The following is a 13,063-nucleotide window of genomic DNA, read 5'->3' on the forward strand; positions in this document are numbered from 1 at the left end:
AACTTAAGCTCCATTATGCGAAATTATAAAAAAGACAGAAGTTCTCAAAATGACCATTTTTGCCTGGTATTCTTGTGATCTTCATAGATCTTAAGGAACTAATGTTTGTCATAAACGAAGAGATACGTACTAAAGCCATTAAGGGAAAAAAAAATGAAGAAACAGAATGTGAGCTACAGCCACCAGAATGGTGGATGAAAAAATTCTGGTGGCAACTTCTGTATAGTTATGACACCCGACAGCTTTTAAATTTTTTTAAAAAAAATCGTTCAATCAATCCTCCTCATCTTCAATGTCCTCTGAATCTTCTCCATTCCCATCTTCATCTTCACCTTCACTATCTTCATTCTCCTGCGTCTCGTCATCATTTTTATCTTTGTCAGCATCGTTCCCTAACAAGGGAGGGGAATCCAATTGAAGATTTCAAAAAACCATGATTAAGCGAAATGAAGAAAAGAAGACAAAGGAAACTATCAGACGAATTATGTATGATCTTAAGCATGTTCAAAATCAAACCAGGTCAAAAAAGACTACGGGTGATGAAACCAAGCAAGCACAAAGCAACCATCTGAGGCAAATGGCAATCTCTAGTCCACAACAAGAGATCTAACAAGTACCATCACCTCTCTAGCAGTGATTTTTTTCAACACAAATAAAATTTTTTCAATGGAAGAATGCCAATGCCCTTATTTAACAATTTACCATTCCTATTAACCGATAATTTTTTTCCTGAAGGAAGGAGAAAAGCAAGAGATACTGTACCATATTCACTGAAGAGCACTTCACCCGAACACAGCCCTTTCTCAACCTTGATTAGTTTGAGTGTCATCCTGGGCCCAACCTCTTGAAGCTTCACAGCACTTTTTGTAGAAGCACGATTAACTCGACCAAGATCACTTGCCAAGGTCACTGTTGCTGCTTCATCATCTGCCTCACTCTCTGATCCATAGCCAGCCCTTCCAAACCACAAAGTAACAAAACCTAAGAAGTTAGAACAGGAACAAAAACAAAGAGGAATATTCAGTGTGATTAAGTCTTCTGTTGTTAACACAATTTTTCTCCCATTTCCCAATTCATGTTCTTTCTCAGAATGTAAAAGATGCTCATAAAAGATTATAAAGGCGTCTAAGAATCCTTGAAAAATCATTTGGTTAATTCACCTGCGTAACTGTCTCAGGTGCCAATCTCACGTTCTCAGACAAGTAATCCAGAAAATATAACGGGTGCAACAGGTCAGGAAAACCTAACTACAAATACCATGAACAAACTATACTAGCTCCCTCCCCCACCATTATTTAAAGTTTAAAAGCAAAAGCCACGATAAATAAAATAGGAAAGCAAGTGTCTTACTTTGTGATAAAATCACTCACATCATGAAGATTCCTTAAATCCGGGACTTGATGATTTTGCACAAATTTTCTTATTCTGCGTGAAACACCTACAGGTTGCAATCTTATGGAATAATGCCGAAAGTCAATGAGCTTCCTCTCCTTGTTGTAATTAAGCAACACAATTCTCTGGCAAGAGGAGAGTTTAACCTGAAACAAAACATTAAGCAACAATAGAAGATGAAGGACTTCAACATCAAGTAATTCATCATGTGTGCTGCGGAGTTTAAGACTTACAGTTTTAACGTCAATTGTTGGGAATATGTTCTGAAACATGTTAGTTGTAAGCTGTAGAGGAAGGTCTCCACTCACAAAACCAGAAAGCACAATCTACCAAATAATTCACCAGCATAGTAAACAATCATTTCACAACATTCTACTAGCAAACTATAAAATCTGGAGATAGAACACAAAAAGCAAGTAGCTTTCAATGAACAGCTGAGGCCAAGATATTTTACCAGAGCTGAATTTTTGAAAAGATCTTTTGGGTATCGAGGACGCAACTGAGACTGAGCAATGTCAGCTGCCAATGAGTATTCATTTATTTTAAAAGTAAGAGTAGGTCCTTGCGGGGTTGTTGCAACCCTCAAATAAGATGCAGTTGCAGTTTTTGACAATATCAGGAAATGTGTAACACCCATAGGTCCAGCAACATTTAGAAAGTCTTTCAGATTATTTCGTTTCTTTTCCTGCAGATAGGGGGAAAAAAAGGTATAGTCAACAAAAAAGAATTCAAACAAGTGCTATATATGAAAATACATACAGAGTGCAGTCTGCAGATTCCTAATGAATTACATCTTGCTGCAAATCAATAATCTGGCAGAGAAACATCAATATTTGCAAACTTCAAGCGACCAATAATCAAGTTTAACTTCCAACAGTGGTTAGATTCCTAAGCTAAATTCAAGAAGCAATTTTCTCCAAAGTTTAAACCCTTCATGGTATGACAGTCATTTTACAATCAAGTGGACACTTCGTGATGGTAAATTCCAAGAATGCACAGTTTATTAGGTGACTTCCATAATGGTAAGTATACACACTTCATTCTAATATGTTCAGAGAGACCTGCCTTCTGCCCATTAGTTAGACTTGCAAGCACACAGATGGCACTTCACAATTAAAAATAAATTCATTCTTATAATTTGATTAATCTTGTGGAAATGACATATACAGCAGAGCATAAATAGAAACTCAATAAAAGTAACAAACAATCTAGAAACGTCCACCTTGAGGTTGAGAGCAGTATAAGGCAGCATCAACTTTCTCAGGTCCATCTGAAGTTGCCTGAGAGGACCAGGCAACTTCCCTCTTGAAAACACGAAACTCTTCGGGATCTTCTTTCCCGTGATAGGATCCACAGACGGCTGCTGTTGCTGTCTCTGATTCTTGACGGCAACAGGCTTTCTAAAGAAATTTTTCTTTTTCCTCTGTTTCATTCAAAAAGATAACGAGTAACAACTAACAACAACAGGTGAAGCCAGAGCTAAAGACCATAAAATAGCAGAACCAGAAGGGGGGGATTTTGTTGGATGGCCAAGAAACTTGAAGAAAATTAACGCGCGATTCAGTAATAAGAAGAATACCGTACATGGACAAGAAAAACTCCAAACTAACGTTGTTAAAGAAAGAACAAAAGGGAATAGCTCGTCTTACCATGGTTAGAGGAAGAATGACTCTGCGGATCAATCTAGCCCCTCTTGGCGCAGTACTTGATGGAGTCTGATAATTTAAAAAGAGTTGCTGCAACATTGTCGAATAGATAATTCAAACTCAGCATTAAACCCAGCAAAGTTTCGATTAAACATTTAAGCACAAGTTTCAATTAGTTGCAGGATTAAAAAACCACTGAACAGTCCCCATTTAGACATTCTCGTGGGCGGAGTGGGGATGAATTTACTAGAAATTGTTGGACCAACAGTGACAAGGAGCTTAGTTGGGACTTGGGACCGAAGAGTACACACAAGAGCCACCAGGCAAAGAAGAAATTAAAAACAAAAAAGGGAAAGAGAGGGCGACAACACACCTGAGATGCAAGACGGAGAAGAAGCCGCAGATGGTGAGGCAAGAACGGCGGCGCCAACCTCGACCTTCTGTCGCCAGGAACGGAGGGAGAACCTTTTCCGAGAGAGAGAGAGAGAGAGAGAGATATGTATGTATGTATGTATGTATATTCAAGAAATACTCCTCCCGGTTGCATGAGATGTTGATTTGGCGTGTTTTGAAAAAAAAATTAATAATAATTAAGAGGTTAAGTATACCCTTCATGCAAGACGGAGAAGAAGCCGCTGATGGTGACGTGTTTTGAAAACTTAAGGTTAAGTATACTCCTCCGGTCTTATTTATAAGTTTCATTTTAAAAAGTTCATTTAATTTTATTTATAAGTCATGGTGCGTCTTTTTAAATAATATTTAAAAGTGTTTTTAAAATTACCCTTCATGAAAAAAAAAAGTAATAAGACATTACTTTTTATATTTGTTATATAGGGGCATGTTTGAAATTTTACTTACTTTTATTGTATTGGTATTAATAAAGTTGGTAAAAATGACTTATAAATAGAATTAGAGAGAGTAAAGTGTAAACACTTTAGCCAAGTGTACCTCAACTCCTGAAGCATCTTCTAGTGTAATTTCACCCAACATTTTTTTTTGTGTAGAAAGGTGAAATATTATTCAAGTCATAATGAAGGTACAAATAGAGAGGTTACAAGGAGATGAATTAAAAGGATAGCAAAACTAAAAAAGGTAGAGATGCTAACAGCTAAGACTAAATCCTTAAAATATTCCTTGGCTTGGACTATATGGTTGGTAAGCGTACGAACACCACGGACGATACTCGATGGATGAGTTTCCTCTGTAGTAAAAATTCGTTTGTTCCTTGCCTCCCAAAGTTTCCAACAAGTCAGGTCGAACGTGAGTTGCCATTCAACAGAGGTTTCAATTGGTTGAATATTCCATAACAGCCATTTGTCAAAGGGTTTTGATAAGAATTCAATGATCAAATCTACTGGGACAATCTGAAGCCATGTCAAGTGTGCGAAGCTACAATCTCGTAGAACGTGATTTAAATCTTCTGAGGTAGTCCAGCAGTAGCTACAGATATCATCATCAGCTAGATGTCGTCTAACTCTCTCTACATTTGTGAGAAGTTTATATTTCGCAGCAAGCCAGAGAAAAGATCTTACCCGTTGTGGTCCTGGCCAATTCCAAATCATTTTCCAATGCTTGGCTGTATCATCAAGGGGGCTACAAATTGCCTTATATGCAGAGGAAACCGAGAAATTACCATTGCCGTTGAGACACCAGTAGCATCCAGGTGCACCATCCTCTGGTCGTGGCGGTCTAACATTACTAATAGCCATGCAACTATCAGTTGGTAGGAGATGTTGAAAGACTGGCCAGTTCCATTGGTTCTCATTTGTCATAAAGTTAGCAATGGGTATTTTGAGATCTTGCCTTGATATGTTGGCATATGCAAGATGCTTAAGTGGTCCGAGATCCCCAACCCAGTTATCATTCCAGAAGCTGACCAATTTGCCATCTCTAGGTGTCCACTTGATCCCTACCTGGGCATCACTCCAAACCTTAGCCAGACTCTTCCAGAGATGCGATGCACATTTGCATTTTAAACTATTAATACCATTTTTGTCCCATCCATATTTACTTCGAAGCACCCGTACCCACAGTAAGTTAGGTTTGGAGAAGAATTGAAATATAAGCTTGGCAATAAAAGCATTATTTTGTACTTCCAAATTCTTGATGCCACAACCCCCCTTTGCAATTGGTTGGCAGAGTTCTTCCCATTTAACTAAGTTCATGGAATGATGGTCTTCAGAAGCACCCCAGATGAAGTCTCTAATCAGCTTGTTGATGCAATTTAAAGTGCTAGAGGGCAACTTAGCTGACTGCATTGCATAAAACGGTATCGTGGTTAAGACTGATTTGGCTAAGGTGATTCTCCCAGCAAGAGATAGGCTTTTAGCCTTCCATTTTGAAAGTTTCAGCCGGACCTTCTCTTCAATGTATCTGTAAGTCATTTTAGTTACTCTTTCATGCAGGAGAGGGACTCCAAGGTAATTCCCTAAATTTTCGGTCTTTTGGAAGTTGAGGACATTGCAAATTCCTCTAGCCTCAACAACAGACACATTTTGAGAGAAATGAATCCTTGACTTTGATTGACTTACAAGGTGACCTGATGCATGACAAAAATCATCAAGAATCTTTTTAATAATTCTTACTTGTTGTACTGAGGTGTCATTAAATATAATGAGGTCATCAGCAAAGAATAAATGTGAGAGTTGTGGTCCTTGCCTACCCATTCTTACAGTTTGCCAACATCCTCGCGTAACTTCATTGGCAATGGTTTGGGATAACCATTCCATGCATAGGATAAAAATATAAGGGGAGAGAGGGTCCCCTTGCCGAATTCCTCTAGAGGGTGTAAATTCCTCTGTGGGCTTGCCATTCCATAAGACCTTCATGGAGGGTCCTGTGACACATTTCATTATAATTTGGACCAGTTGAGCAGGCAATCCAGCATCTTCGAGACAGTCTTGGATGAAATCCCATCTTAGCCTATCAAATGCTTTTTCAAGATCAATTTTTATTGCCATCCAACCTGTTTTCCCTTGCTTCCATTTCATAGAATGGATAACCTCTTGAGTAACAATGATGTTGTCGATAATATTATGCCCTTGGACAAAGCTTGATTGGTATGGGAGAATCAGCTGGGGCATGAGAGGTTTGAGTCTATTAGCAATGATCTTTATAATTACTTTATATGGGACTGAACAAAGGTTGATAGGTCTAAATTCCTTAAGTATTTGTGGCCGGTCAACTTTTAGGATTAGAGCAATCAGAGTCTGTCTTAATAGGCTTGGTAGATCACCCCCTCAAAAGAAATCTTGTATCATTTTTTGAAGAGATTGGTGAGTTGTTTCCCATTGACTTTGATAAAACAAAGCATGAATGCCATCTTCCCTAAGTGCCTTAGTAGGATTCATGTCATAAAGAGCAGTTTTAATCTCTAGTAAAGAGATTTCTTGGCAGTGGCGGGAGTATTGGCTATCTGAAATTTTAGGATATTGACCTCTATTAACATATGGTGTAGGGGTGCCACCATTATTCAAATAGAGATTACGAAAGAAGGTTGATACCATCTGTTGTAGTTGGAACTCATCATCAATCCATTCTCCATTAGTATCCTTTAGTATGAAAATTTTTCTTCGTCGCATCAGTATAATTGCTCGCTTGTGAAAGTAGCCTATGTTTCTATGTCCAAGGTTAATCCAATCAGACTTAGATTTCTGCAACTAAAGTAATTCCTCCTGGAGACTAACAGATTCAAACTCATCCTTTAGTTGCCTTTCAAGTTCAATTAGTCTCTGCGTGAAGCAGGAATTTTCTATAGCCCTCTGGATGCCCCCCAAACGAGACAAGAGTTACCGCTTGCGTGTGAATATATTGCCAAAAACCTCATGGTTCCAACTAATTACCTCATATTTTAATCTAGCAATATTGTTAAAAAAATCTCCATCCTGGATCCAAGTTTGTTGGACAAATTCATGAAAAAGGGGGTATGCTATCCACGCTGCAAGAAATCTAAAAGGCTTTGTAGTAATAGATCTGAGTTCTGTCAGACTTAGCTTAATGAGTAGTGGATTGTGGTCTGAGTTGATTCTGGGTAAATGTTGAACAGTAGCATGAGGAAACAAGGATATCCAATCCTCATTTGATAGTGCATGATCGAGTCTAGCCATAGTTAAGCCCCGTTTCCATGTGAATTTAGGCCCATTGAAGCCCAAGTCAAGCAATCCATGAGAGCTCACAAAGTTGAGAAAGTGAGGACATCCAGGTGGTATTCTTCCTCTACAGCCGCTCCTCTCATTAGATGTTAAAGTTGCATTGAAGTCGCCTGCTAGGAGCAAAGGTGAATTAATGTTGGTCATTATTGTGGCAAGATCCTTCCACAGGTGTTTTCTAATAGATGCTCGGGGGCTGCCATAGATAACAGAGAAGAGAAACTCTCGGTCATCCCCATTCCATTTAACAGAAGTGATCATCATCTAATGGTGGTTATGCAGTATTCTTGCCTCAAGTTTCTGGTTCCATAAAAGCCAGATTCCACCTGCAAATCCTGAGGCTTCAATCCTATGAGAGTAAGGAAAACCACTCCTGGCAATAACTTTGTCTGCCTTAAGTCCTAAGACACGTGGTTCAATAAGGATAAGAAGGTCAACCATAAACCCTTTACTGAGTGACCTAAGAGTACACAAAAACTTGTTAGATGCTACCCCTTTGCGATTCCATACAATAATGTTTTAAATCATAAAAACAAAATTGAGAGGATGAAAAACTAAAACTCCATATTGGAGTTTTCGACACCGTCCACATCATCTGGCTTGCTATAGACAAAGTCTTTATCATCTTCCATTGCTTCAAATGCTTCCACCAAAGCCTGTTTAATTTTTCCTGGGATAGTCAAGCTTAAATTCTCCTCAAGAGGCTTGTGGTTTTTCAATTTGAAATTGGGCTGTACATGTACTCCCGTCTTATGTAGGGTCTTATCTGGTGGTTTGGGTTTACTATTTTCCTTGCCTTGTTGGGCTTGTGTGGTGGCCTTTTATGGGGTTTTTTTATGGAATGTGGTGTGTGGTCCGGATTGTTTTTTTAGAGTGATTCTGTTATCCGTGACAACAACAGCGGCATGCTTGCTAGCATCGAGTGTGGTGCTCACACGCATAACTTGGTACGCTTTAGAGGTAAATAGGGAGTCTTTCTCTATAGTCATAGTTGCAGACTTTTGTTGACCTTGGATGGCTTTTGGTTTCAGAGCAAGTTGCTTGACATCACCTTTTTGGTGTACAGCTTTCTCATCTCTATTTTGTCTCATATGTGTCTGATGTGTTTCCCCCTTAGTGTTAGTTTCCCGTAGGTCATTCTCTAAAGGCAGAGATGCTTCATTCTTTTTTGATCCCTTCATCGCCTCTGCGGTCTCCATAGGTACATCCTCTGATGTAGCTAAGAGGTCAAATCTAGAGCCATGGTTAAAGTTTGGTTTGACATTTTCCAGCGGTTTACGGTACCCCCTGTCAGTCCTCCATCCTGGTCTAGTAGCTTTCATGAAAGGTCCGTACTTGGGTTCTGTGCATGATGTGTCTGTACTATCCATTGTCGTCATCGAGCTTGTATTAGTCACCGGCGGTGGCGGAGCTGGGTTCTTGAGAGGGCAAGCCTGTTCAAGGTGACCATACCTACCACAATGGTAACAAATAACTGAAAGGCCCTCATACTCAATAACTTGCACAGTACCATCCATGGATATTCTAGACGTCAGTGGTTGGGTAAGATCGAGTACCACCGCCATTCTTGCAAACTTCTCCCTTCCCCGATCTTTAGTGTTATAGTCAATCTTCACTACTTGCCCGACGAGTTCACCTATACATCTCAGTACACTCTTATAGTAATAATGAAATGATAAACCTGGCATCCGTATCCATCCAATTACCTTTGTGACATTAAAAGTCTTGGGGGAGAAAGATGGCGTCCAAGGTTGTACAATCAGGTAATGACCGAAGATAACCCAAGGTCCTCTAGTTAATGCAGCGTCATATTCTTTCTTGCTCTGGAACTTCACAACAAAGCAGTTGCCTTCCAAGTCACTGATTTTCCAATTGTCAGATGGATTCCAAAGGTTGATGATGAGGTCACGGAGTGTTTTAATCCCAATGGGACGCCCCAGTAATTTAATCACCACAGAAAATTTCATATTTTCAAAAAGAGCCTCTTTAACTCTATCGGAGAAGGAGATAGAGGGGATAGCCCCTGTTTTCTCTATTATAATATCGTCGACTTCGATGGTTAGCTCCCCTGTCTTTTTTTTGCCGCCGGCCTCTGTGGATGGTACGTTGTTCAGTAGCTTGTCCTTAAAAGATGGTGGAGTTAGAATATCTTCAGTGATTGCCATTGGGGTGTCAACAACCTTTTCCTCTTCCTCGTCATCGGACTTAGGAAGGGTGTCTTCAAAAGTCTGGAACATCAGTTCGTCCTCATCACTTGCAGCCTCACAGTCAGCTTCCATATCCATGGAAGGTGAGGTTTTATCCTGTTCATTCCCACGTATTTTGACCTTCTTTGTTGATCAGTTGTCATCAGGATGATCTGGTGCAGCATCCTTTTCGTTAAGGGAAATGTCGAGAGAGCACTCCATAGGACGAACCCTGCGATTCTCTAACTTCTTCAATTTTTAGACCCCTCTATTATTCTCTCAAATATAAATGACAAATCAATTTCACCCAACATTTTTAATTTGGTGCAATCTCACTCTAGGTTAACAAATTCAAACTTTGGTCGTTAAATGTTTCTTCGCTGCCATATGTAAGTCCATGTCATTTTTTATTGATTTATTTTTTTTCCTTCCTTCCAACCTTGGAGCCATGTGGACATTGCCACGTTTGATCATCGTCTTCTCCAACCTGAAGCATCTCTCTCTACCATCTTCACCCTTTGACTTTTCTCTCACTTCCTCTCTTCTCCCTCCCTCCTTCCTTCCTCTCCCCCACCTGTCTTTCGTCCCTCTTCTTCCATCCATAAACCCAAATATATGAGGAACCAAAACCCAAATTTCAATCTTCGTCATCTAGGTCGCGAAGAGAGAGACACAGGTGAGCTTAGGCTGAGACCTGGATCACAAAGAGAGAGATGCAAGTGCATGAAGAGAGAGACGCGAGTGAGCTTAGGCCGATCTGAATTGCGAATATGGTGCAGGCGCAAGCAAGATTAGCGCGGAGATCTGGGGGTGGAGATTCAATGCGAGCATGGTGCAGGTGCAAGGATTCAGCACGATTCTACACCGAGGATTTCAACACAAATTTGAAAAGGAAGAGCTTAAGCTGTAAATCATAATGGGAGGGGATTCAACAAGATTCAATTTCAATGCTGGGTGTAAAGGCACAGGTGACCTTAGGAGTGTTAATTCTAATCCAAACCTAGTTTAGGTTTTTCAACTTCTAAATGGCGATTATTTCTTATCTAGGGTTTTTCAATGCAATTCGTTTCTCACTTCCATTCCCTTTGAGATCAGTGTGTTGGACTTTCTTGATCCAGCTGATGATTCTGATCGAAATCCGCTTTGTATTTGTTTCAATTTTATCTGGTTGGTCAGTTATTTTTGGTTTGTATTGATTGTAGATACGAGATTGTTGATTATGATTTGTCTTAAATCTAGGTTTTTTTTTAATTTCGGGGGTAGGGATTCTTCTTGAGTTTTGATCTGGGTTTTGGGGTCTGTAATTGATTCTTCTCCTGAAGTGAGGATGGTTGGGAGAGCACCAGAAAAAGGGTTGTGGTTGAAAAAGAAAAAGATCAAACGTGGCATGATAAAAATTTTTCAAATGTCAGCGTGGGAAGCCATGTGGCTGCCAGCACAACAGGTCAAAGTCAAACTAAGGGTCAAAAGTTTAACTCCGTTAATCCAACATTATACTAAATTAAAAAACATCAGGTGAAATTATGTTAAAAAAATTCTTTAAAATATGAGATGCATATAAATTTTTGAGATAGTTTTGTAATTAACCTTAAAATTTATTAACTGTCATAAAATTAAGTAATTAAAAATAAAGATATTAAAAAAAAAGTAAAGACAAGAGTAGCAAAAAATTTTTTATAAAATATTCTATATTTTAATACAAATAACAATTCTTATTCATACACGTAGTCTTGCATGTCAAAGATCATACAAAGAGTAAAGGTAAATAAAAAAATAATCAATTATGATAGTAAGAAACTAAAGATGAAAACGTGAACAAGTGTATATTCACTATCATTTTAGCATTCATAACATTAACCAAGTTTATTATAAATGATCTTTTACTATTTTGTTTCTTACATATATTTTTATTAAATAAAATATATTTTTAATATAAAATATATTTTTAATATATTTATAAAAAATAAGATTTTAATTTACTATTCGCAAGTATTCTTCTATAACTAAGTAAAAAAATTGATATTAAATATAGACATTTTTTTTAATAAAAATTTAAAATTGAATTCATTATATTATAAGAAACTAACTTTCCCAGTTAAAAATAATCCCATTCTGTTGGTACCTAGTCAACTTTAATAATATTCATAATTTATAGATAAACAGACATGTAAAGTCTTCTAAAATGCAGAGAAAGAATGTGGTGGTGAGTAATTACTTTTAAGTGCCCTCTACATAAAACAAATTGATTGACGTTTTTTAATAACACGTTAAATTTGGTTTGGATTTTTTCTAGGGAATTTCTCGCCACCTTTTTATTGAAAAATTATGATTAGGTTTGAATAAAAAACTTATTTATAAATAAGTTTCATGATTTAATTAAATTATTTTTAAATTCTTTTAAACTTGATTGTAATTAATTTTTTTATAAGCTAACACATATGCCAGTTAGCCCACCTCCTCTTACAATTGACTAGCTATGTCTCCGCCCTGATGTTAATAAAAAATATTTTAAAAAATAATATTTTTAATACTTTTATATTTACAAGCATAATATAAAAATTTGAGTCAATTTGATTAGTTGAACCAGTAAATTGTTAAATTAATATTTTGACTAGTTTATTATGATCAATTTAATCACTGTTCAACTATTGTTTAGATCATTATTTATTAAAATAGTGCTTTGACAAGTTTAATGACTAATTCGTTTTTCATTGTTTTATGTACATGTGAATTTCTTAGATTTAAAAATTGACTATCTAAATGCACAAATTAATCCCTTAAGATGTATCCAAGTGTTCATCTTTGTAAGATTGTAAATTTCAAAATGTAAATTTAAGAGGTCGACTTATAAATTAACATGTAAATTTAAATAATCAATGCAAGAATTATGTAGATTCACTCAAATATAAAAGATTGCATGTTGAATATTAAATAATACTCCCCCAATCCCTTTTATAAGGTCCTATTAACTATGAAAATTTATAACTATTTAAAACTACCATTTGATTAACATGGTTTATTGTGGGAGGGAGAAGGGGATGGAATGAAATAGACACTGACATTTCTTATTGTCACTCACAAATCAAGCAAAAAAATACAAGTCACAAATGTCCATTAAAATCACCTTCCAATTTTCTTTTAAACATTATATTTATAAAATATGAAGCATTTTTCATAAAAAAACACCTAAAATTGACAAATGATATCGCATTGAGAATTTGTAGAGTTAGGATTTAGGATCACTTTCTATTAGAAGAGGATAAGATCTTTGTTGCGCAACTGAAAAGTTAAAAAGTAATGAGACTTAAGTGAAAGTTTAGAGAGGGAGAGATGATAAATGAGAGGAAGAGAAAAGAGCATTAGAGATGAATCTAAAGTATCTTAAGGGCTCATAGAGCAACTTGACCATTCAAGACACTAGATTAATCTTATTCCATCTAGTTCTTTTTATAATTCACTTCCAGCATATTTCATCAAAACCAAGAAAAACTTTAAACCTCATTAAATTTGTCTTACAATTTAATATGTTTTCTCTTTACCTTTAATAAATATTTTTAAATCTCATTACTAGTATTTTTATCAGAAGCATTTAATAAGAGCAAAAATATAAAGAGGAGCATTGAAATTTGACAAATGTTTTACAAATAGGACCAAACTTTTTCTTCTCTTTCTGCCCTATAAATAAGACCAG

At 37.0% G+C, this 13,063-nt stretch overlaps 1 protein-coding gene across 2 annotated transcripts; it reads right to left on the bottom strand.

Annotated features, from left to right (window-relative positions):
- Nucleotides 1-41: 41 nt before the first annotated feature.
- LOC129311167 (peter Pan-like protein) lies at nt 42-3,587 on the bottom strand. Of its 2 annotated transcripts, none has more exons than XM_054953232.1 (8): nt 3,412-3,587; nt 3,042-3,128; nt 2,615-2,815; nt 1,847-2,077; nt 1,626-1,718; nt 1,351-1,538; nt 763-956; nt 42-351 (listed from the first exon to the last, which is right to left on the bottom strand). In XM_054953232.1, exons 1-8 carry the CDS (start codon nt 3,583-3,585, stop codon nt 344-346), a joined length of 1,176 nt encoding a protein of 391 aa, XP_054809207.1. In that variant the 5' UTR covers nt 3,586-3,587; the 3' UTR covers nt 42-343. The 2 variants fall into 2 exon arrangements, with proteins under 2 accessions (XP_054809207.1, XP_054809206.1); XM_054953231.1 differs by having other exon boundaries at nt 42-392.
- Nucleotides 3,588-13,063: the final 9,476 nt, after the last annotated feature.

The sequence above is a fragment of the Prosopis cineraria genome, unplaced genomic scaffold (assembly GCF_029017545.1).
Source record: "Prosopis cineraria cultivar Desert tree isolate PC_DT_omini unplaced genomic scaffold, ASM2901754v1 PC5, whole genome shotgun sequence".
NCBI classification, from domain to species: Eukaryota; Viridiplantae; Streptophyta; class Magnoliopsida; order Fabales; family Fabaceae; genus Prosopis; species Prosopis cineraria.